Source organism: Mobula hypostoma, unplaced genomic scaffold (assembly GCF_963921235.1).
Source record: "Mobula hypostoma unplaced genomic scaffold, sMobHyp1.1 scaffold_62, whole genome shotgun sequence".
NCBI classification, from domain to species: Eukaryota; Metazoa; Chordata; class Chondrichthyes; order Myliobatiformes; family Myliobatidae; genus Mobula; species Mobula hypostoma.
In genome coordinates this window covers 342,518-368,897 of record NW_026948193.1, presented here as the reverse complement: position 1 = coordinate 368,897, position 26,380 = coordinate 342,518, and the positions used below count along the sequence as shown (strand labels likewise).

Genomic DNA, 26,380 nt, shown 5'->3' with positions numbered 1-26,380 from the left:
TTGGCCTGCTGCGTTCACCAGCAACTTTGATGCGTGTTCTTTATTATCAAAGTTCTTATTTGTCACCATATACTACACTAAGATTCATTTCATTGCAGTCATTTACAGGACAATAAATCAATATAGCAGAATTTATGAAAAAACTATACAAAAACAAAGTCTAACCAACAAGCAACGTGCAAAGGAAAGGAAATTTGTGCAAATAAAATATTAAATAATACTGACACGAGTTGTAAATTATTTGAACGTGAGTCCGTAGGTTGTGGAATCAGTTCAGAGATGATGTGAGTGAAGTTATCCACGCCGGTCAGGAGTCACCCGTGTCTCAGAAAAAAAACCCGCCATCATCGGGCCCTTCCTGTCTGTGTAATTCCCCGGCATCAAACGTAAAAGTTGCCCGTGAACGCAGCAGGCCAGCCAGCATTACGTACTCCCGGGATAATCCCAGCCCGGGACACCGGTGTCCCAGGCTGAGCCCCGGCCCCCGGGCTCTTCCTGTCCGTGTCATTCCCCGGGGTCTCGAACCCGCACATCCGGCGGAAGCTGCGCCGCTGGACAGGAGGTGGAAATACGTCACTACGGGAGAACAGCGAACGTGGGAATTAAACCTGGCGCGCGGCCATTAAAGGTAAGGGCGGGAGTTAAAGGGGAGGGCGGGGAATCGGCCAAAATGTCGGCATCCCGCGGGCGGGCTGTGCACACGGACACTGTCAGTCCGGGTCTGGGTTCCTGCAGAGATCTCAGTTCATTCCTCCCGGTCCGACTGAACTGATTGTCATCCAACCTGAAGCAGATGAGAAAATAAAGATGAAATAAACAGTTTACACAACAGTGTCAGTAACAGGGGACTGGGGTTAATGTTTCAACAACAAGCACAGACAAATATCACCAGAAAACCCGCGGATCCGCTGATATTTTATCACATTGAACATTAACACAAACACTCACCCGATCCGCTCCAGTCTCGGGAGGGTCAGTATGAGACGGCGGAGAGCGGGGACAGATCGGTCTGTCAGCGAGTTAAATCCCAGGTTCAGCTCCGTCAGTGATGATTTTGTACTGAGAGCGGAGACGAGATCCTCGGCACCAGAATCTGTGAGACCGACCTCCCGCAGCCTGGAGATGAGAGAGAGTGAGGGTGAAGGACACCGAGAGACAGGAGACGGTACAAATCCACAGTGTTTATCAGTAACACAATTACTGATCACATTAATGTTCAGTGACAGACACCCAGTGACTGTAAACACAATCTCCCACAGTCTGGTACTTACCGCAGTCTCTGTATTTTACACTCCGGGTTCTTCAGAGCCGCAGACACCAGTTTCACTCCTGAATCTCCCAGTTCATTAATACTCAGGTCCAGCTCCGTCAGTGATGGGTTTGTACTGAGAGCGGAGACGAGATCCTCGGCACCAGAATCTGTGAGACCGACCTCCCGCAGCCTGGAGATGGGAGAGAGTGAGGGTGAAGGACACAGAGAGACAGGAGACGGTACAAATCTTCAGTGTTTATCAGTAACACAATTACTGATCACATTAATGTTCAGTGTCAGACACCCAGTGACTGTAAACACAATCTCCCACAGTCTGCTACTTACCCCAGTTTCTGTATTTTACACTCCGGGTTCCCCAGAGCCACAGACACCAGTTTCACTCCTGAATCTCCCAGTTCATTAATACTCAGGTCCAGCTCCGTCAGTGATGGGTTTGTACTGAGAGCGGAGACGAGATCCTCGGCACCAGAATCTGTGAGACCGACCTCACACAGCCTGGAGATGGGAGAGAGTGAGGGTGAAGGACACAAACAGACAGGAGACGGTACAAATCCCCAGTGTCTATCAGTAACACAATTACTGATCACATTAATGTTCAGTGTCAGACATCCAGTGACTGTAAACACAATCTCCCACAGTCTGGTACTTACCCCAGTTTCTGTATTTTACACTCCGGGTTCCTCAGAGCCGCAGACACCAAATTTACTCCTGAATCTCCCAGTTCATTACCACTCAGTCTAAACACAAACAAACAAATTGATAAACAAAGTGATTCAAACCGTGGGTCTGAGGTAATTTCTCTCACTCGGATATTTCAGGAAACATTAAACCCTTCAGTAAATCACTGATCGGAGTTCCCATCACTGTCAATGTGCCTCACTGCCCAGCTCCAGGGTATTCACCGAATGTCAATAATTTAGTCTGTCGGTGTGACCCTGTAAACTCCACATATTCTGTCTCATTCCCCGATAGTTAGAAAAGTGTTACTGATGAGAGAGAGTCGGGAGGGGCAAGGGTGAAGGGGGCAGGGGGATGGGGAAGAGAGATCCCAAAGGACGAAAGGTGATGGCATTTGTCACAATTCTTCGCAATTTGATTTATCACAGTTTTACCCCAATCCCTTTACATTAAAACAACACAATTAGGCAGTTTCACAGTTCAGAGTGAGAGATAAATCAAGTTACCTCAACTCCCGGCACTTGTACAGCTCGGGTCCCAGCCGCTGGATTCCTTCACACTGAATGTGGCAGTTCCCCAGGTCGAGGTGTTTTATTGTATCACAGAGTCCGATGACATGAGACAGGACCGCGCAGTCAATCGGGGTCAGTGTCATTTTAGTGAATGAAAGTGTTTCCACAGATCCCAGTGCGGCCTGAGCCAGTCCACTATTCTGAGACTCAAACAGGTAGTGCAATGTGTTCAGGAGGCTCCTTTTACCAGCTTCGCTCCATGTGTTTCCACTCTGGCGTTTAACCTCCTCCTTCACCCAGTCAATCACGCGGCAGGTTGTTTGATGAGGAAATGGACCCAGAAACTCCTCCAGACCCCGAGCTGTCATTGGGTTGGAGAGACCAGCAACAAAACGGAGAAATACCTCAAATCGCCCATCTGTCGTGCTGTGGGCTTCAGTGAGGAATATCAGGATATCCCCGGGATGTGGATTCAGGAATTGTGCGACTGCAGCTACAAACTCTTGGATGGTGAGGTGTGGGAATGTGTATACTACGCTCCAGGCAGAATCCTCTCTCTCCAAAAGCTCCATCAGGAACCCGGACAGGAACTGGGAAGGCTGCAGATTGTACTTGATCAAATCTCCATCTGTAAGCACTACCTTCTTCTCGGACACTCCTCTGAAGGCCATCTGACCAACCCTGAGTAACACATCACGGGGGTTCTCAATCTCACGGCCGTGGTTTTTCAGGATGTTGTAAATATAGTAGGAGTACAGTTGGGTGATGGTCTTGGGAACTCGCTGCGGATCCCTGACTCTTTGTGTGAAGAAGGGGCCCAGTGCCAGAGCGAGGATCCAGCAGTAGGAGGGGTTGTAGCTCATGGTGTACAGGATCTCGTTCTCCTTCACGTGTTTGAAAACAGCTTCTGCCACCGTCTGATCTTCAAAATGCCTGATGAAATATTCCTTCCGTTCCTCACCGGAAAATCCCAGGATTTCAGCCCATATACTGATCTCTGCCTTTTCCAATAAATGTAACGCAGTGGGACGGGTGGTCACCAGCACTGAACACCCTGGGAGCAGCTTGCCCTGGATTAAACTGTACACAATGTCGGACACTTCACACCACCACTCGGGATCTGGGCACTGGTGCCTGGGTTCTGTATCTCTCCGACTGTCAGCAAAATCGATGTTGTGTTTGAATTCATCCAAACCATCGAATATAAACAGCAATCCCTCTGGGTTCTTCCAGACCTCTCTCAGGAAAATCCCAAAGTAAGGATACTGATCCAGAATCAGTTCCCTCAGGTTTATTCTGCAGTTAATGGAGTTTAAATCCCGGAATTTGAAACTGAAGACAAACTGGAATTGTTGGTATATATTCCCTACGGCCCAGTCATAAACAATCTTTTGTACCATTGTGGTTTTCCCGATCCCCGCGACTCCGGCCACTGCTGCCGAACTCCCAGGTTTGGATCTACTCCGGGAAAAGCTGCTTTGGAATAACTGATCTGTCCGGAGTTTTTCCAGCTCTCCGCGAAGATGTTTTTCTCTCCAGTCCTCGTGGTCTCTGCCTCTTGCCAGCAGCTCATGTTCCACCAGTCTCCGATCTCGAACAGTAGAAATGACCGTGAGCTCAGCGTATCGATCAACCAGCTGGAAAACCTTCACCTTCTCCCTCATCAGGATCGTGTTCACTCTCAGTGATTCAGTTTGTACCCGCAGAGTCTCCTTGTGTTTCTGTTGGACATCTTCCGTGGGAACAGAGAACATAGTCAAAATGTTAAATGGCTCAACTGACAAAGAACTTGATAACTGCATTTCAACATTCAATGTTTGAGATTACATGAATGAATTCAATGCTTCCATGGATATTAGGACAGAAAATAAAATTCTGTTCACAGACACTGGAGCTGACAATGATGGTTGTCGCAGAAAATGTCCAATCCTCATATTCTGCTACTCTTTACTTGTGAAGACGGACATTCCCCTGATATTGTTTACATCATTAACAGGCGATGTTAATGTTGATCCAGCGTGGAAATATGGAGAACAGGACACTGTGCATTTTAGCAACAAAGCTGCACACTGGGGAGTCACAGGTGACCACTGCTCCCGCATCAAAACAGGGGCAGAATAGGTGTGAAATACTCAAGTCGGGCACAATCTGTGAGAGAATCACAGAGACGTTTCGGATCGATAACCCACAAGAATGACAATAAACAAAATAGGCAGTTTTCAGTTTTCGAGGTGGAAGAGCGGTGGAAAGATGGAATCTCCGTGAATGGAAGAGACCACAAGCATCTCAGCGCGCCGTTTCTGGGAGAGGATTTTGAAATCTTGGCAACTGCTGCTAATTAGTCTGGCACTGGAGTGTGGGACGCTGTATTGTGAGGCCTCCGTCTGTCAAAGTCAACCATGGATGTCCTGCCCCCGCAAGCCAGGACACTACGATATGGAGAGGAAGCTTTTGCCGATTTAGCAAGCTCCTTCTGTCCATGCATCTGATGAACACAAAGGAACGGCAGAGACTGACACAGCTTGGGACCAGACGTGTCACAGGATAGTCAGTCTGCGTTGAACACCATTTAATTCTGCCTTAGGGGCTCCAGGTCAAGGCAGTGGAGTTTTGAGATCGGAGTTTTCCTGCTCCTGGGTGAGCTGCCAATCACGGCTGATGAGCCCCATCTGCCGCCAAAGCGACTGGTTATAAGGCACCAGTAACCCGCCTTTTCCTCTTCTCCTGCAGAAGAAACGCTTCCACCGGGCTTAGTGGCTAATCCACACGTGAAGGCCAGGAGCTGGACTCGGTTGTCAGCGGCTATTTGAGTCGCACGCCACTGGGAGCATTTCTACAGGGGCACAACTGAGAGCATCCTGACTGACCCAGGCGTTTGATGCTTACCTGTTGCCATCTAGTCCGCTCTGATCGTGGTGATGTCCACCATGAGGAATCATACTCTTCCATTGGTTAACTTTCTTCTATTATGATAGTCTTTTCATTTTTTATGGGTTATGTTTTCATTTCCGTTCAATGGTATGTACTCTTTATCAGAATCGCACTTGCTTGTATGCAGTGCTAAATCCTGCTTCCGTTGATGAAAATACAGTGGTATGCAAAAGTTTGGGCACCCCTGGTCAACATTTCTGTTACTGTGAAAATTCTGACAAAACTCAGCGTCCGAGGTTTGAAAAGGAACATCTAAACAGGCCTGATGCATTTTGGAATCAAGTCCTGACGACTGATGAAGTTAAAATAGAACTTTTTGGCCGCAATGAGCAAAGGTATGTTTGAAGAAAAAAAGGTGCAGAATTTCATGAAAAGAACACCTCTCCAACTGTTAGGCACAGGGGTGGATCGATCATGCTTTGGGCTTGTGTTGCAGTCAGTGGCACGGGGAACATTTCACTTGTAGTGGGAAGAATGAATTCAATTACATACCAACAAATTCTGGAAGCAAACATCACACCGTCTGTGAGAAAGCTGAAGATGAAAAGAGGGCGGCTTCTACAACAGGATAATGATCCTAAACACACCTCAAAATCCACAATGGACTACCTCAAGAGGTGCAAGCTGAAGGTTTTGCCATGGCCCTCACAGTCCCCTGATCTAAACATGATCGAGAATCTGTGGATAGACCTCAAGAGAACAGTGCATGCAAGAAGGCCCAAGAATCTCACAGAACTAGAAGCCTTTTCCAAGGAAGAATGGGCGAAAGTCCCCCAAACAAGAATTGAAAGACTTTTAGCTGGCTACAAAAAGCATTTACAAGCTGCGATACTTGCCAAAGGGGGTGTTACTAAGTACTGACCATGCAGGGTGCCCACACTTTTGCTTCGGGTCCTTTTCCTTTTGTTTTTGTTATTTTGAAAATGTAAAAGATGGAAATTAAAAAAAGGAATCTAGCTTAAAATAATAAAGAAATATGCTATCTTTAATGTTATGCATTTTGGAAATCAGGTCAGCTTAGCTATTCACATATACAGAAATTTTGACCAGGTGTGCCCAAACCTTTTCATGCCACTGTATATCCTGAGAACTAATTGTGGATTTCAGAAATGGCAAGATGAGGGAACACAACACACCAGTCCTCAGAGAGTGATCTGATGTGGAAAGAGTAAGCCATTTCAAATTCCTGGGTGTCAATATCTCCGAGTATCTAACTTGGACCCAATATATCGATGCAGCTACAAAGAAGACACAACAGTGGCTGTATTTCATCAGGAGTTTGCAACATCACTCGAATATTGCTACAGATGTAACTTGGAGAGCATTGTAACTGGCTGCATCACCGTCTGGTTCATGGGGACTACTGCACAGGATAGAAGTAAGGCGCATACTCAACGATTCAGGAACAACTTCTTCTCCTCTACCATCTAGTTTCTGAGTGGACATTGATCCCATCAATTGTGACTCGCGATTCATTTTTAATAAAATTTTTAATTCCGTGATACTTATTTAATTTAATGTTTTATATAAATACTCAGACAAGCATAGCTGTAAATCCTCCACTTCTAAGCATTGAAGCCTCTTTACTGCTCAAGCAGCTGCGCTGGAGAGGCAACGTGCCTCACAAGGACTAATGCAAGTTACCAAAAGCAGTATTCTCAGGGCAACAGAGACTCGCGCCAGAGGTACAAAGACCAGCAGCACCTCTCCCAGGCAAATAGCGGTCTCTGTCACTATTTGCAAACAGCAAATAGTGACAGAGACCGCTGGAGAATGCTGATCCACGGAGCAACCTGGAATTTTGAGGAATCCAGAAGAGTGACTGCTGTGGAGATGTAGGAAGGATCGAAGTGCCCGCATCCCAGCTGTTCCTGCGTCCGTACTGCTCCCGAGTCTGCAGATACAGAATTGCTCTCTATTTAACGCATCCGTTAGTCTTGCGAGACCATGGATCTGCGCCTGCAAAGTCTTCACTCTCCAGGGCGCAGGCCTGTATAGAAGACCAGCAGTTGCCCATGCTGCAAGTCTCCCCTCTCCACGACACCGATGTTGTCCAAGGGAAGGGCACTAGGACCCATACAGCTTGGCACCGGTGTCGTCGCAGAGCAATGTGTGGTTAAGTGCCTTGCTCAAGGACACAACACGCTGCCTCGGCTGAAGGACACAACACACGTTGCCTTGGCTGGAGCTCGAACACACGACCTTCAGGTCGCTAGTGTCCAATGCATTAACCACTTGGCCATGTGCCCACACTTGCTCCCTATAGTCACCAATGCTCGAGACGTCGCTCTAGAGGACTTCTTCTCTCCTGATCCTCGCAAACAAATAACACACGAACGACTGGACCGTGTCCCAGGACTGGTACTCAGAATGTGCGCGGCTCAACTGGCTGCTATGTTTACAGACATTTTTAATATAACTACTCTGAGTGTAGCGTGTCCTCTTGCTTCAAGAGATCCACCATTGTCCTTGTACCTAAAACATCAAGGTAACTTGTCTGAACCACTGGCGTCCCTTCGCACTCACTTCAGTAATAATCAAACGCTTTGGGATGCTGGTCAGGATTACATCTGCAGCATGCTTCCACCCACACTGGACGCCCTACAATTCGCCTGCTGACACAACCGATCAACATATGCCACAATAGCCACAGTTCTACACACCGTCCTTACACATCTGGAGAAGAAGGATGCTGTTTTGAGAATGCTGTTGTTGGATGAGAGTTCAGAATTCAATACCACAATTTCATCCAGGTTTGAAAAGAGAGACCTCGGCCTTGATTGGCCTAATCCCAAATAATAATGAGGCAGCCTACAGAGAATAATTCATCACCCCGACACAGTGGGATCAAGAAAACAACTTCTCCCTCAGTGTCGTAAGAACAAAGGATCTGATTGTGGACGACAGGAGGAATGGAGACAGGCTAACCCCTATTGATATTAATGGAACTGGGGTTCAGAGGGTGAACAGTTTTAAGTTCCTCGGCATAAACATCACCGAGGATCTCAGGTGGTCTAAACATAGCGGTTGTGTGGTGAAAATAAAAAAAAATGCACAACAGCGAATCTAAACTCAGACAGTTGAAGAACTTTGGTACAGGTTTCCAAATCCTAAGGGCTTTCTACAAGGACACAATTGAGAGCATCCTGACCGGCTGCATCACTGCCTGGTATGGGAACTGTACTTCCCTTAATCGCAGGAACCTGCAGAGAGTGGTGCGGACAGCCCAGCGCATCTGTAGATGTGAACTTCCCACTATTCAGTACATTTACCGAGACGGGGATAAAAAAAGGTCCAAGCGATCATTGGCGACCCAAGTCACACCAACCACAAACTGTTCCAGCTGCTACCATCCGGGAAACGGTACCACAGCAAAAAAGCCAGCACCAACAGGCTCCGGGACAGCTTCTTCCACCTGGCCATCAGACTGATTAATTCACGTTGACACAATTCTATTTCTACAATTGTGTACATATATATACACGCTTTACTGCAGTTGTGCTACTGGGTCATAAAAATAATTTTCACAACATATGCCCGTGATATTAACCCTGATTCTGAGAATTTTTATCTGACTGTTGTGTCATTTTTTTTTTTTCAGATCTGTTATTCATCATCCGCATACTGCCCTAGTTCGTATTAATCAAAGTGCGCTCGAGGGCACATGGTATTTTCTAAAAAAAAAAGTTATTTGAGGTCTTATTTCTCTTTGTATATTTTCCAGATCCTTTTCAGACCTCGATATTATAACACACCAATACGGGCACAGTGAGTATCTTTGTTATATTTTTACTGTTCTGCTCTGTTTGGCAGATTTTCTTGAGCCTTGATGGAAATTCAGATTTTCTTTAGGCTTGAAGTAAATTTTGTTGAACGATTTTCCTTTATCACACGTTTACGTGTCTATTTTCTTTGCTTATTGATATCTGAAACATATGTTTCATATTCATCCATCGGTTATATTCTATCGTGATACTCTGTTTATTATTCTACTGGCTCTATTGCAACTTTCTTTATGTTTCATCTTCTGTACTTTTCTAGTCTAAATTTCATGCTTATATCTGTGGAAATTAGTTCCATTATTTGAATTAATTGTTTTAACTTTACTGATGCAAGAGCAGATAATTTCAAATCATCCAACTATAGATGTGTCAAGCTATAATTCTTTTTTTTTCCTGATTTGATACCTGATTCTTGCCCGTTTCAGTAAATTATGAGCCGGTTTAAAGCCAAACAAAACCATACTGGGCTTAGTGAGTCGCTCTGGAAAATCCCCCCTACATTTATTTTGATAACGGTGGTTGTTCATTGGTGGTTGTTAATAGGGCGATTATTGTCCGCCTATGCTTTATCAGATGTTGTAGAAATTTCGCAAGTATTGGATGCATCTTATATATATTAGGAACTTCTCTTAAACATGCGAGTGACAGGATCAAATTGTTTTTGATAGACAATATAACTTTGAAAGATTTCTGCTTTCCCCAGGGTTTTATATATAATTACATAATCTATTTCCAGTTGTTCTTTAAATCTGTTCATACCCTAACGGTATTCTTTCTGCTCTTTTGTAATTATATTATGGTTATCTAATTGAGTGTTCATTGGTTAGGAGATGCACGATGCTACAACTTTATATATAAAATTGTCTTGTTATTACGTGCAAATAATAACAGGTTCATCAGGGTGTTGCTTGGATTCGGTGACATTTTCTACAAAAACAGATTTGGTAAACATGGTTTGTTTACTCTGATGTTAGAATAGAGATCTGGCAGAGCTGTACAAGTCTGAGAGATTAGAGTTTGTGTAGAGAGCCTGTATTTTGCTGTTGTTTTTCCATATAGGGCTGGTGTCTAATAGCAGAAGGCATTTGTTTAAGGTGAGATGGTGTATATTTACAACAATTGTGGGGAGTTTTTTCACAGGGTGGTGGGTGCCTGGAATTTACAGCCTGGGTCATATCGGAGGCAACTATGTTATAGATGCTCTAGATATACATGAACATGCAGGAAATACAAGGATATGGTGAATATTATAAGAGAGGATACCGAAGATCTTTTTTTCCTTTCCCAGATATATAAAGAGTTAAAAAAAAAAAAGGATAGGGTCGAATCGGACTGCTGAAAAATGATGTTGTAGATGCAGTAATGGGTGAAAAGGAAATGCCAGACAAACTCTGTGGAGGTCACTAGTAGAAGTCATCAACGAACAGAATTGAGTGTAGCTGCTATTGCGAAGAAGAATGTGCTTCGGAATATGAAAGATCTGAAGATAGAAAAGTCACCTGGAATGAATGATACAGTCTATCAGGAGATGCCTGGGGTCTGTGGAGATTCCCAGATATTTAGGACCAGGAGTGAATGCTTCACCAGAATCAACAGCAGGATTGATAGAAACAATACAATTTCCAATATTCAGGCTGCAACGAGAGATTCTCTGGACCAGAGATCAATGAATAATTAGTGTTGTATTTTGACTCCAAGGTTCTACCAACGCACAGTCAAACATCTGAGATCTAGTTTGAACTGAGCATTTCATCACTCACCGATCAGTTGAGTGGGTAATTCAGATAACCCTTGGGCGATGTTCATGCATTCCTGTGGATCAGGACCTGTTTAAATAAAAAAAAAAATCCATGAAAACAGAGCTAAAATAATTGAAACTGTTTGTTTCAATGTGCCTCTGTGTTCGTTGCGTGGTTTTAACGTACCGAGCTCCTGTATTTTCTTCAGCATTTTGTCCAGCTTCGGTAACTCTGCCCTCCATGTCACAAAGGATTCCCACATCGCCCTTCGGGCCCGGGAGCCTTTGCCCATCACCAAATTGAGGAAGAGTCTAGAACCCTCTGTCCGGTTTCCCTTCTCAGTCAGTTCAGTGACATTCTACAAAAGGAAAACAATATATTTATTGTGGAGCAGACAGATAGACATGGAGAATGTGGAGGAAAATATCTGTTCATGGCCCCAGAAGCTTCAGAACAATTGGGCTGCTGCCTCATCCTCCCTGGGTTCAGTCATTAACAGAGAAACAGAAACTGAAGGAAATTCTAAAACAATAGTGTGTAAGAATAAGGATTTACTGACACCCTGCAGTATATTCAATGTGATTAATTTCCTCGATTGTCAATGTGTCACATCAACGACATGTGACAACAAGAATGGAAGAGAGGAGTGAGTGAGGGAGCAAAAAATGGATGGCTGGCATCACTGAATCGTGGCTGAAAGAAGATCATAGTTGGGTGCTCACATCCAAGGATAAATATGAATAGGAAGCTGTGACAAGTAGGTGAAGGAGTTGGGTTGGTTTTGTTTACATAGAAAAAAAAAGTCCTGAAAAAGATGTGACATCGGATTGGATGATGTAAATGTTAAAAACTGCATAGGTAAGATGACCCTGATGGAAGTTATATACCGGCCTCTTAACAGTAGCCAGTATGTAGGCTACAAATTGCAACAGGAGAGAGAAGAGACATGTGAAAAGGTAAATGTTAAAATAGTCATGTGGAATTACATTATGCAGGTAGCTTTAGAAAATCAATTCGGTGCTGAATCTTAAGTGAGGGAATTTATAGAATGCCCATGAGATGGCTTTTGAGAGAAGCCTATGGTTGAGCCCACTATGGGAAAGGCGGATCTGGATTCGATGTTGATGTATTGCACCAGATTTGATTAGGGAGATTAAGGGAAATAAACCCTTAACAGGCAGTGATCATAAAATAACAGAACTCACACTGCAGTTTGAGAGGGAGAAGGTAAAGTTGGATGTATCCATATTTCAGTCGAACAAAGGAATTACAGAGGCATGAGGGAGGAGCTGGGCAAAAATAAATTCGAAAATGACACTAGCAGGGACAATGGAAGAGCAGTGATGGCTGGAGTTTCTGGGACAATTCGGAAGGTGCAGGACAGATAATCCCAAAGATGAAAAAATATTTCAAAGGGAGAATGATCAACCGTGACTAATGAGAAAGTCAATGCAGCACAAAAACAAAGGAGAGGGCATAGAATAGAGAAAACTATAGTGGAAAGCCGGGAAGCGTTTGCAAACCAACAGAAGGCAACGAAAAGTCCGTAAGTAGAGAAAATATTAAATATGAAGTTAGGCTAGCTAATAATGTAAAATAACTTACCAAAAGTTTCGTCTGATATATATGCCCCTTTTAGTACAAACCATTGTTTTTTGGTGTCATGAGATATCAGCTTGAGCGTAGTAGTTCATGCCTAACCTGCCTTAAAGTTTTCAGGAAGTTACCACGAAGTTACCAGGAAAGCTGATGAATGGAAGGAAGTGGGTGTTGTCTGCATGGACTTTAGCACGGCATTTGACAAGGTACCACATAACAAGCTTAAGAAAGCTCAATTACCCAGCATTCAAGGTAAACTGGTAAATTGGATTAGACATTTGGGGTTTTGGAAGAAGACAAAGAGTGGTTATAGACTGTTGCATCTCTGTCTGGGAATTTGTAAGTTGTGCAGTGCCATAGGCATATGTGTTGGGTCCGTTCCTGTTTGTTTGTCATCTATATCAGCGATCTGGTTGAAAGTGTGGTTAACTGGATCAGCAAATTTGTGGATGACTCCAAGAGTGCGGACGTATAGTGGAGAGTGAGGAAGAGAACCAAAGCTTGCAGTGGTAACTAAACCAGCAGAGAAATGGTCTGAAGATTGGCCGACAAGTGAAATGCATTGGACCTTGGAAGGACCATGGCGTGTCGATCTTATACAGTGACCGGTAGGGCACTGAGGAGTGTGGTGGAACAAAGTGATCTGGGAATACAGGTCCATAATTCATTAAAACGAAGCTAGATAGATCGGAAAGGAAGTATTTGGCCCATTAGCCTTCATAAATGAAAACATTGAGTACAGGAGATGGGATATGATCGTGAACTTGTATAAGACGTTGGTGAGGCCTAATTTTGAGTATTGTGTGCTGTTCCGGTCACCTACTTATAGGACCGATGTAAGGAAGTTTGAAAGAGTACAGAGAATATTTACAAGGATGTTGCCGGGACTGGAGGACCTGAGTTATAGGAAAAGATTGAACACATTATACCCTGGAACGTGGAAGATTGAGGGGAGATTTGATAGAGGTGCACATAATTACGAAGGGTATGGATAGGGTAAATGCAAGCAAGCATTTTGCCTGTGGTTGAGAAGTTCCACAAAGAGGGCTTCAGCGATGGATGAAAGGTGTAAAGTTCAAGGGGTACATGAGGAGAAACATCTCCAATTAGAGGGTGGTGAGAGTGTGGAACGAGATGGCAGTGCAAGTGGTACAAGCGGCTAAGAGAAGTCTGGATAGTTACATGAATGATAAGGGTATAGAGCACCAGTGCAGGTCAATGGGAACAGGCAGTTTCCGTAGTCAGGCATGGAATAGATGGGCCAAAGGGCCTGTTTATGTGCTGTACTTTTCTATGACTATGACAAATCAACCACTCATTGTTCGGGAACACAGATGGAGACCAGGCCAGTCGTGATTAGTATGTTTCCCTCCCACAAGTACGGCAGTGAAGTCAGTTGGCCCAATTTACAATCTTACAGTTAAATATTCACCCTGGATTACTGAGCTGAGGTGAATTTGTCCGAAGATCCTAATAAGATGCAAAAATAATTTTAGACTGAATGCCTGCTCAACAGTCCATTACAGCCACTGCTCTTATATCACACTGGTGAAGTGTGCTCCCCACCTTAACAGCTGAAACCAGATCTGCTGGAGACAACCAGAGATCAATGTCTCCATTGTCATGTAGCATTCTGAGAACGTGTAGGAGATGAATACCGATCACTATTCCCTCTGATATCAGCAGTTCGGTGACAATACACTACATACACTCACCTCACTTTCTTTTCTACTGAAATGTCCCCCCTTTGTCAACATCCAACCGAGCCTTTCAACCTTTTCTTCAATTGCTTGCTCCAGTCTGTCCCTGTAGAACTTTGTCAGTTGGTACAGTCGATATTCACTCCCCTGTGCCAGGAGGACAGATATTGTAAACTCTGGTTCTGTGAATATAAAAATACAATGTAGACATGAACTCAAATATCCCTCACCTCCACCACTCTCACCCAAGTCAACAAACCAATCATGTCTTGAACCTCAGTGTTTACCTGCCTTCAGCGACAGAGAAATAAATGGATATTTTCCCAATCCCCAACACTGGCCTTAAAACAGACCCAACAATGTTCTGTGCATTACTTTACCAGAAGGACCTCATCTAATTCAAATCACCCCGGGGAATAAATTTCCCGTAATTCACATCCTGAAAATACTCTCTTCATCTGGACTGCTGCATTTCCTCCAATACACATCTGGAAAATTATAAGAGCAGGTAATACATTCTCTGTAGTGGGTAACGGGTGCCCCACTACACCACATGTACCACACCCACACATTCCCTCTCTCCTCTGACCAACCCTCCAACAAAGCCTCACATTTACCCTCCTCCCTGCAACATTCTGTGAACACGTCACCCTCATATTTCACTCACCTGCTCCTTGTTGGGCACTTGAAAATTCCGTGTTCAATAAGCCTCCGAGCTGACAGACAGTCACCTCACTTGTACCGGTTCCAGGGTCCTGATCAGTGTCTCTGACGTCACTGTCTCTGGGCTGACAGACAGTCGCCTCACTTGTGCCGGTTCCAGGGTCCTGATCAGTGTCTCTGACGTCACTGTCTCCGTGCTGACAGACAGTCGCCCCACTTGTACCGGTTCCAGGGTCCTGCTCAGTGTCTCTGACGTCACTGTCTCTGGGCTGACAGACAGTCACCTCACTTGTGCCGGTTCCAGGGTCCTGCTCAGTGTCTCTGACGTCACTGTCGCTGGGCTGACAGACAGTCGCCTCACTTGTACCGGTTCCAGGGTCCTGCACAATGTCTCTGACGTCATTGTCGCTGGGCTGACAGACAGTCACCTCACTTGTACCGGTTCCAGGGTCCTGATCAGTGTCTCTGACGTCACTGTCTCTGGGCTGACAGACAGTCACCTCACTCGTACCGGTTCCAGGGTCCTGCTCAGTGTCTCTGACGTCACCGTCTCCGTGCTGACAGACAGTCGCCTCACTTGTGCCGGTTCCAGGGTCCTGATCAGTGTCTCTGACGTCACTGTCTCCGTGCTGACAGACAGTCGCCCCACTTGTACCGGTTCCAGGGTCCTGCTCAGTGTCTCTGACGTCACTGTCTCTGGGCTGACAGACAGTCACCTCACTTGTGCCGGTTCCAGGGTCCTGCTCAGTGTCTCTGACGTCACTGTCGCTGGGCTGACAGACAGTCGCCTCACTTGTACCGGTTCCAGGGTCCTGCACAATGTCTCTGACGTCATTGTCGCTGGGCTGACAGACAGTCACCTCACTTGTACCGGTTCCAGGGTCCTGATCAGTGTCTCTGACGTCACTGTCTCTGGGCTGACAGACAGTCACCTCACTCGTACCGGTTCCAGGGTCCTGCTCAGTGTCTCTGACGTCACCGTCTCCGTGCTGACAGACAGTCGCCTCACTTGTGCCGGTTCCAGGGTCCTGCTCAGTGTCTCTGACGTCACTGTCGCTGGGCTGGCAGACAGTCACCTCACTTGTACCGGTTCCAGGGTCCTGCACAATGTCTCTGACGTCATTGTCGCTGGGCTGGCAGACAGTCACCTCACTTGTACCGGTTCCAGGGTCCTGCACAATGTCTCTGACGTCACTGTCGCTGGGCTGACAGACAGTCACCTCACTTGTACCGGTTCCAGGGTCCTGATCAGTGTCTGTGACGTCACCGTCTCCGTGCTGACAGACAGTCACCTCACTTGTACCGGTTCCAGGGTCCTGCTCAGTGTCTCTGACGTCACCGTCTCCGTGCTGACAGACAGTCACCTCACTTGTACCGGTTCCAGGGTCCTGCACAATGTCTCTGACGTCACTGTCTCTGGGCTGACAGACAGTCGCCTCACTTGTGCCGGTTCCAGGGTCCTGCTCAGTGTCTCTGACGTCACTGTCTCTGGGTTGACAGACAGTCGCCTCACTCGTACCGGTTCCAGGGTCCTGATCAGTGTCTCTGACGTCACCGTCTCTGGGCTGACTTTGCTCTCCCTCCTCTGCGGTGGGCGGACCGTATTCCATTGGGACATTGCTCTCAATCTGACCCTGCTGTGGGACCTTGCTTCTCGTGTCCCGATCATCTTCCCTCGATGAGCCGCATAGTAAAAACCTCCTGAGTACTTTCCGTACTCGACTTAATTTCCCACCTGGAAAGAGTGATACATTGCAGGTCATACGAGAGTGATTTAAAGCTGAGCAGAATTGTTTCAGACTGGGTGGGTATGATGGACCGGAGACTCTAGGTGACCAAATTTGAAGTGGGACTGTGCCTGGGTAATGTGGAACAGGTGACCATTCCGATAAGCCGGTGACTGGACATAATCACCCCCAGAAAACGAACAGGATAGACACAGTAATACTGATCACTGGATTCACAGTAGTTGAACACACGGATGACCAGGGGCTCTTAATGCAACACTGTGTGGTGATATTGGGAAATATCACTGGGAATATCTTCCACAAAGCAAAAATCTCCCTGGATCACCAACTGTCCAGTAGTCTGTGTCACACACAGACGAGTCAAATGATTACTCATGGTCCGATCTATGAGATCACACGCTCTCAATCGCTTTGTCACACAATGTCCAGTCCCCTTGGCTACAGACTGATCATTGTCTTGAGACGCACGTTGTCCGGTCCCCTGAATCGCCCACTGGCCATTAACTTGAGATCTTTGCTGTCTGGTCCCCTGGTTCTCATCCTATCCCCCACATCATCATCATCATGTAACAACTGTACAAGTTATTGGCAAAGTCTTCCTTAGAGAGCGTTGCGTGTAGTTGCAGTTGCTAATCTATAGGCTGGACGTGATGAAGCTGGAAAGTGTGTAGTGGAGAATGACCAGTGTGGTACTGGACTAGGGTGTTGGTTTTTGTGTTATACGGTTCAGCTGGTACAGTTTGCCATGGATCACGGGAGCTTGAAGGGTGACCTTACATACGTACACAAAATAATCAGGGGTGTAGATAATGTAGATGGTCATAGTCTTTTCAGAGATTAGGGGAGTCTGAGAGTTGAGAGCAGAGATTTAAAAGGGACCAAAGGGGCATTCTTCACGTGGCGGGTGATGTGTATAAATTGCGTGCAGCCAGAGGAGGCTGCAAACACAAGTAAAATTGCAAAGTTGAGATGTGGGCAGGTAAAAAGATAGAAGAAGTCTAAAAGAAAATTTTGGGAAAAGCTGAATTAGATGAGCCAAAGGACCTGTCTCCAGGCTGTAATCTCTGTTTTATTCCACCTGGAATCACGGAGTTGAGCACAATCACAGTGCCAACAGTAGACAGAGACAATTGGTCATTGGTTACACCGGGTTTCCCATCAGCGAACCTGTGAATTTTAATTCGAGGTAGCAGATCAACTCAATAGGGAAATATTGAGAACTCACGTTCACCATTTGTCCACAGCCCAGGCATGGACTGTGGTATTGAAACACCGAAGCAGACCACAATTTTAACTACAGTCAACTGTCTTCTAATCCTCAGCCATATCCAACTCTGGAAATGTTCTCGGCTCGGCTACAGAAAACATATTTCGGAAACTCACCTTATTTCCTTTGTGCAGCGGCTAAGAAAACCGGGGGTGGAGGGGTGGGGCGGGGCGTTGATTGCTGCCCTTCCAAAACCTGAAATGTTGTGTAATTACGCAACCTCTGAAATCCTGGAAGTGCTCCAATCATCTGGTTCTGAATTTTATAAATGCAAGTTGGAGATATCTTACACGTCAGGGCCTGTCTGAAGTTGACACAGACCCTGACCCTGGACATTTACATAACCCAGAAGACGGCTGTGACTTTCCTGTCTGTGTTTCACTCACAACCACCTGGTTCAGGACCTCATTCTCCTTCCACTCAGGTGAAGCTTTGCATGGTGAGCTGAGTGATTCGACCATTACCGGTGTCAGGTCCCTTGAATGGAACTGTTCGATTGATTCATTACTCAAGTCTGCTTTACCAGTGGAATTACTGACTCCTTTTGATGAATCTTTTCTGTGCCCTTGTTATCATCTGTGTAAGTTTCTTCATCTGAACTATTGCGCACAAACGGGACAGAAGATTAATTAAGAGATCGCAGAGATCATACCTGTGTCCATTCTGATTCTGACTGACGATTGATGATTGTCGTCTTCTTGTTTACCCTTTGGCCCAGGTTCAGGAAGCCTCCACCTGCTGGTAATGCCCTGAATTGCACACAACAAGCAAGGAGTGAGTCAGAGAGAGTACGATTGCTTTGCAAAATGTGACAGTATCTCCATCCCCTGTATCAGAACAGCAGATGGCTTCGGGATCAAGCATTCTCCGTTAACAACAACTTCCACACCATGTCTGTATGTCTGTCCAGTGATACCAGGCGCATCTACTGATAGAATCACAGAGCAACAGAGCACAAATTCAGACCGTTCAGCTCAGCGAAACATTGCATTCACAGTGCCCACCGAGATGGTCCAAATTTCCTGTGATGGGCCCATTTCCCTCCAGTTCTCCTCAATTCCATCTACACGTCCCAACAACTTCCGGAATTATACAATTGTGCCTGTCTCGTCCACTTCCTCTGGGAGTTCCCTCCACATAATCATCATAATCGTTGCTGCTCGTGTTGGTTTTACAATCTATTTACCAGTCCGTGTCCACTTAGATCGGCTTTAAGCTACGATAATCTTCACTGTGAACACCACCTACTAATTTTGTGTCATCCGCAAGCTTACCAGTAAGGCCTTGTGCATTCGCATCCAAATCGTTGCTATAAAATAACCAATATCAAAGGTGCCAACTTGTAGCCCCCGAGGCCCGCCTCCATTCCGAAGAGAAACGTTCAACCACAAGTCTTTGCTTGCTACTTTTCAGCTAATTTTGAGTTCATCTAACTGGTTCACTTTGGACCGCATGGGACCTAATTTTGCAGACCAAGCTCCCATGTGGCACCTTGTCAAAGGCTTTGCTGAAGTACAATGTACAACATCCATGGGGACATTACTTTGAAATTCCACCTCTGCTCATGTCAGGTTTACAGGTTCTGACAGTGTAATTAACAGAAACATACTTGATGAGGCCAGTGTGTGCAAATGTAATTCATTGGTGGCACTTTTTGATTAGGACTGAAGGAAAGGTGGTGTTGGGTCATTTTGTCTCAAAAGGGTTTGTTCTCAGCGGAGGCCTGCATGGCGATGGACTCCAGGGTAAGTTTATCACAGCAGCTCGCAATCACCAGCAGAATCAATAACATGTTGCCGTAGTTCATGGTAATCTGACATTTCGGCCAACACTACAGCATGGCATGCAGAGAAAAACTTGTTAACCGATTTTGAGATGATTATGACGTATGGCAGACAAGCAAGGAAGCATCAGAACTGACCAAATCCTATTGCAGAAGATGCAAGATTTTGAAGTGAACCAACATGAGCAAGTTGGATCCTGGTTTTCCTCAATTGTAGACCCCGGGTAGATCGGATTGGCAAATACATCTCCTCCACAACATCCATCAGCTCAATGGCACCACAGTGTTATGTGTTAGCCCCCTGTTCTACTTGCTCTACACCTGGGACTGTGTAACTATGTACAGGTCCAATACCATATACATGTTAGCTGATGACACCATTGTTGTGGACCGAATCAAGTCAGGTTATGAATCAGCATACAGGAGGGAGATTGAAAATGTTGCTGAGTGGTGTAATAATAACAACCTCTCATTCAACATCAGTAAGACCAAGGAATTGAGTGTAGACTTCCAGAGAGGCAAATCAGAGGTCTATGAGCCAGTAATCATTGGTGTATCAGATGTGGAGAGGGTCAATAAAATTTTTGGCTTTGACTATCTCCGAGGACCGCGAAACGCTCCAACCCAGGTCTTTCTACCTACTTCTGCAACAGGATCATCGACCTCTGCTCCAGAAGTCCATGATTTGTTGCGATCGGAAGTAAACTTTAACTTTCCACCTCGCTAACAATCAATACTGGTGCACCCCAGTGAGCTGTGCTTACCCATGGCTCGTCTCTCTCTGCAACCATGACTGTGTGGAGAGGCACAGCTCAATTTTTTTCTATAAATTCGCTGAGGACACAACTATTGCTGGCAGAATTTGGAATGGTGACGGGAAGGCGCGCGCGCGCGAGAGAGAGAGATATCACGTAGTTGATTAAGGAAACTTTCCTGAATACATTTGACAAACGCCATCACATGTATCCATTTTACTGTATGATGAAACCATTGTTGGTAGAAACGCAGATGGACAGCAGAGGGCGTACAGGAGCAAGGTATGTCAGCTAGTTAATTGGTGTCCTCCAGCAAGAACCCTGCGCTCGACGTCAGTGAGCCCAAAGAACTGATTGTCGACTTCGAAAAGGGTACGAAGAGGGAACATGCACCAATCCTCATAGAGATATCAGAAGTGGAAAGAGTGAAGTATTTCAAGTTCCCGGGCGCCAATATCTCTGAGGATCTAATGGGCTCAATATATGGCTGCAGCTATAAAGAAGACACAATAGAGTTTTTATATTTCATTACGAGTTTGAGGGGATTTGGTATGTTACGAAATACATTCACAGGTTTCAACACATGTACAGTGGAGAGCATTCTAACAGACTGCATCTCCGTCTTGATAGTATAGGGGTTGGGGGTGGGGGAGGCTGTACTGCATAGCATTGAAAGAAGCTGCAGAAAATTGTGAATTCAGTCAGCTCCATCATGGACAGTAGCCCCTGCAGCATCCAGGACATTTTCAAGGGAACGATGCTTCAAAAAGCCGGCATCCATCATTAAGGGCCCCAGTCCCCCAGGTCATTTCCTCTTCTCTTGCTACCATCGGGAAGGAGGCATGGGAGACTGAAGGAACACACTCAACGATTCAGGACTAGTTTCTTCCCCTCTGCTATTTGATTTCTCAATGGACATTGAACCCAAGAACACGACCTCGATCATTCCGTTTTTTTCATTGCCAATACCTATCTAATATATACTTTGATGCAGTTTTTTTTTCTCTAGTAATGTGTCCTGCATTGTCCTGCTGCCGGAAAGACACAAATTTCACGACATATGCTGGTGATATTAAACCTGATTCTGATTCTGATGGCTCGGCAGGGATTAGTTCCGAGTCGCAGCATACAGATTTCCGAATGGCCCCGGAGACATCATTTCCTCGGCCCAGGCCCTGGGAATTGGGCAAAAACACAACTCCACAAATTCTGCTCCATTTCCTAACTTCCATGCCTCGTTTATCCCCCGAGTAGTGAAAGTAAAATCATTCAATGTTGGTCTACTTTCAAATATTGTTTAACGATTACAGCTCGGCATTTAACACAATCATCCCTTCTAAACTAATCAGTTAACTCCATGAACTGGGCCTCAATACTGCCTTGTGAAATTGGATCGTGGTTTTCCTCACATGTAGTCCTCAGTCATTTTGATTTGGTAAAAAAAAAACATCTCCCCTACGATCTCCATCAGCACAGGAGCATTGGGAGGGTGTCTACATAGCCCGCTGCTCGACTCACTTTAATCCTTGGATTGTGTGGCTTAAGTACAGCTCAAACTCCAGTTACAAGATTGCTGAGACACCACTGTCGTGGGCCGTATCAAAAGAGGGTGCTGTTTCAGCAAAAAGGAAGCGGATTAAATATTGGCTGAGTGGTGTAATAAAAACAACTTCTCACTCAATGTAAATAAGACCAAGGAAGTCAGAGAAAACTACGGGAGAGGGAAACGGTGTACTGGGGGAGAGATAGACAGAGACAGACGGACGGAAGGAAAAAAAAATCTTGAGCCAAGTCACACACTGCCCATTCCGCAGGGTGTCCATCGTTCCAGTCGCACACTGTCTAATCCTGCACTGGTCTAGGATTAAATTCATCTGTAAACTCTCCCAGAAATCTCTCCCGTTTCACAAATGTACAATGTTTCCAAATCTACCTCAAGCCGTGGGCAGTTTGCAGATCACCAGAAGCTCAGTGGCTTAGTCCCACCCGACAGAGCCTGATCACGCCCCCGTAGCATAAAACCTTTCACAACTTTTGTTCTGAATCCTTCTTTGTTTCCCCGATATGTTTGTAACATCCTCTAAGATGTAATGTGCGAGATTCCGCAATTTTTGCTAGCCTTGGCAACTGGCTTATCTGTCAATATGTAGATTCAAGCCTTCAAATGATATTTACATTCGCCGAATCGAGAGAACATATTTTGCGGTCTGTGACACTGTTCCAAAAACAACCACAAAATGCTGGAGGACATCAGCAGGTCAGGCAACATCTATGGAGAGGAGTAAACAGTTCACGTTCACGGTTAGAAAGTCCTCTCTATAGATGTTGCCTGACCTGCTGAGTTTCTCCAGCATTTCGCGTGTTACTCTTTTTTTGCCCGCATCTGCAGACTGTATCGGGTTTAGAGTTTCCAGTAGCGATTTCCCTGCTATTCATAATTTAAACTCACCCCATTGTGCATTACTACCCTATACATCGAGAATGAACAACACTCGGATTGCTTACATATCACTCACGCTGCCTCCATCCCGTTTGACCTATTGTTTTACAGCATCACGTGATCTGTAATAATGAGCAGCCAAAGCCGGTCACCTGACAGCCGCACCTCGGGACCAGTGATTAAGGCCGGACTCAAAGGTGATGCTTCCGGGAGAGTAAAGAAAATCTACGGAGGTTTTCAATTGGGCAACTATGGTTAGACAGAGTGCAGCACAGCAGAGAGCTGACAGTGGAGAAAAATAACCTTTGGAAGGATCTTGTTTTTGTGAACAACCGCTGAATGAAACGCAGAGTTTAAAGTACAGAATACTGTGTGAGAAGGTGGAGGATGGGGGAAAGGAGGACAGAACGGGGTCAGATCAGAATAATTCTCTGGGATTGAGAGACGCGATACCCGCTCACTGTTACTCTCGATAGAGACTCCCCATTGCTCTCCCGCACCAGCAGCCCAGCTCACCGAGTGAGTGACACGTTGTTTGCCCAACCCAGATGAGGAACAGAATTCACGCACAATGCTGGGTGTAAATCCATAATCAACGTAATGTTTGCTGTCAGTTCAACCATATAAATAACATCATATATGCCTTTAGATGCGGTCCTTATATTGGCTTACACGTTCACTTGTCAGAAGTTTCCTAGTCAACATAACCATGAAATAAGTGCGCCACTCTGCCCGTCGAAACTGCTGCTACAGACAATGATATCAAAGCTAATCTGATTTTATCTTTCATTATTTAATTCCCCATGCCCATCCCTGTAACATTTCAGCTGGTAATCGGGAATCTGCGCCTTGAACAGAATGAAAGACGTTGTCTCCAGTGGTGATTGAGGTGAAGAGTTAAAAACAACCTCAAACAACATGGGAAAATCAGATGTACATATCTGCTGTACTAAAAAATGCAAAAAAAGGAGCAGAAATATTAGCCCATGTTCCAGAACTGTTTTTAGTCTTCACATAGGTTGTGGAAAATCTGAATGGTGTAAACACGAAACAGTAGGAAGACAAGCAGTACCACAGCCAGACGTGGCTTAAAACAGAGCAAATGACTCCTTGATCACTTATCCAAAGCATAGCCAAGGGGTTAGATGGAAATATCGATCCGAACTACTGTCAAACCTGAATTATTCTCTTCTTAATTTCCCAAGAATATTCTGAGAATGTGGATATGATTTCAATATCCATGGATGTATTAACATCCAGCAAATCATTTATTTCAGCTAACTCGGCCCACTGCCCCACACGCGGGCTCTCGCGGATCCATCATAACCATGGCAACATATGAAATAGGAGAAAAATTCTGCAGGACTGGCAACATCCGTAGAGGGAAATAAACAGTCGACATTTCGGGCCGAGACACTTAATAAGGACCGGAAAGGAAGGTGGAGGGGGCCAGATAATTGATGGTGTGGGTTCTTGTTTTGGGCGACTCGGAGCTGCCTGTCCGTGCACATTTCTTTACACAGGGAGTGGCCTTTCCGCTGAAAATAAATCCAATTGAACCGACAATTCACTCTCAGTCGGCTATGGTCAAAGTTGCTTTAACCCTTTCTCCTGCCGGGTCGACCGATAAAACGTATAACTTGCTCTAGGAGACACCACTTAACATCTGATGTTGTAACCAGACGGCATTCGGTGCGGTTCTGGGTAACCACACCCTGACTTCCCGGGTGAGCGATAATGGACCTGGACGCGTGCAACCACTAGCTTCCACTAACTAACTAAATTTTCAGAGCTTTTTCTAGTTAACATACCGTTACGCATAACTGGACCACACACCCTCGAAAGTGCTGCTGCAGATAATGAGATTATGGCTGATCTGATCTAAAATTTCAATACCTATTCCTCCATGGTCATCCCTGAAAAACATCAAACTCACTGTTTAACAACAATCAAAGAGTTTGCTTCCACTGGCCATTGAGGAGAAGAGTTATAAACACCCAAAATAGTTGTATTGGGCTGAAATAAGAAACTCTGAACACGGAACAGTTGTTTGCTGCACAGCTCTGCACCCTTGCTTTGAAAAAGATCTCCGTTGTTCTAGAACTGCTCTTAGTCTTTACCAACCTGTGGAAAATGTTAATCGTGCAACCAGGGAACAGTTGGAACACAAAAGACACCACAGCCAGAAATGGCTTAAAGAAACAAAAATCTCCTTGATTGCTGATCCAATGCACAGACAACTGGTTGTTTGGTAATAAAGCTCCGAAATCAATATCAGAAGCTGAATTGTTCTCACCTTAATTCCCCAGAATACTCTGATAATGTGGATACTGTGCATCGTTTCTTACAAATAACCCCGTTCACCTCCCCACACGGATCGCTCGTAACCATGGCAACACACACAACACTGGAGGAACTCGGCAGGTCAGGCTGCATCTAAGGATGAGTGTGAACAGTCAACGTTGCAGACCGAGTCACTTCATCAGGACTGGAATGGAACGAGGAAAAGACTAAATGATTGACTGATTTGGAAAGTGTGAGTTGTTGTTCTGTGAGACTCAGTGTTCATGGTCTGTTTGTAAGCAGCTGCCTGTCCCGGCACATTCCTTAGAACAGGGAGCGGCCGTTCCGCTGAAATGAAATCTAACCGGTCCGACGAAACACTTGTTCAAATGTGAAGAAAGTTTAATATTATATATAACCCTTTCTGCTACATGGCGCGATGTAAAGAACATTACCTATAGCCTCCAAAGTGACCGTACTTTTCTCTATAGATGCTCTCTGATCTGCAGAGTTCCTCCAGCATTTTGTGTGTTGTTCGGATTTCCAGCATTTGCTGATTTTCTCTTGTTTGAGAGAGATCGCTGACGGGTCACTGACCCGTGGGATGTTTCATATGTCACTACCGGGGTGAAAGATGCCTTCTGCTCGCACTCAGTAGAAATCACCCTGGAGAGTATTTCTGGTTGACGGCAACGACGTCGTTTCTCTTAATCCATTTGGACAGTAATTGACTCATAAACATGAACATATCAGGGCTTCCTCCTCCCACTAAATTCACTCCCGAACCGAGCAACGCCGAGCCTCGCTGCAAACGCTGAATAATTGTACAGAATCATAGACAACCCTTACCTCTGGTGTTGTAACCGGATGGCGTTCAGGGTGGGCCCGGGAAATCAGTCTAACATCCCGGGTGACCGACAATGTTCCTGCACCGGTTTGCTCACCCTGTACGGAGAGTTGAGTCTGAGCTGCGGCTCCCGAGGCCACTCGGCTGTGATGTGTCCGTCGCTCATTACAGATGGACAGGGCCGGGTGAGCCGGGGTAGAGCGGGACTGCCGCAGTCCGGGTCACACTAACTCTCACCGGCTCAGGACGGGTCTGACAGCGGGAGCAGGCAGGAGTGGGATCAATATAGCAACCCTAAAGAGGAAAACAAACCGGCTGCGTTAACCTTTCTGTCCGGATTTCCGTGTCGATCTCTCCTTTTTCTTTCATAGCAACCAGTG

General features: G+C 45.6%; 1 protein-coding gene across 1 annotated transcript; it reads right to left on the bottom strand.

Moving 5' to 3' along the window:
- On the bottom strand, nucleotides 1-26,380 carry LOC134341754 (NACHT, LRR and PYD domains-containing protein 3-like). Its single transcript, XM_063039663.1, has 12 exons — nucleotides 26,003-26,380; nucleotides 18,545-18,641; nucleotides 14,882-16,612; nucleotides 14,230-14,396; nucleotides 11,102-11,273; nucleotides 10,937-11,002; nucleotides 2,458-4,195; nucleotides 1,924-2,010; nucleotides 1,598-1,768; nucleotides 1,272-1,442; nucleotides 949-1,116; nucleotides 1-784 (listed from the first exon to the last, which is right to left on the bottom strand). Exons 2-12 carry the CDS (start codon nucleotides 18,552-18,554, stop codon nucleotides 577-579), a joined length of 4,689 nt encoding a protein of 1,562 aa, XP_062895733.1. The 5' UTR covers nucleotides 18,555-18,641; nucleotides 26,003-26,380; the 3' UTR covers nucleotides 1-576.

Bases quoted from the DNA above. Each gene is read 5' to 3' on its own strand.
- LOC134341754 (XM_063039663.1), bottom strand. The intron at 14,397-14,881 runs GTGAGTGAAATA...TTATATTCACAG, and splicing joins AAGTGCCCAACAAGGAGCAG to AACCAGAGTTTACAATATCT. The intron at 1,117-1,271 runs GTAAGTACCAGA...TCTCATCTCCAG, and splicing joins TGTAAAATACAGAGACTGCG to GCTGCGGGAGGTCGGTCTCA.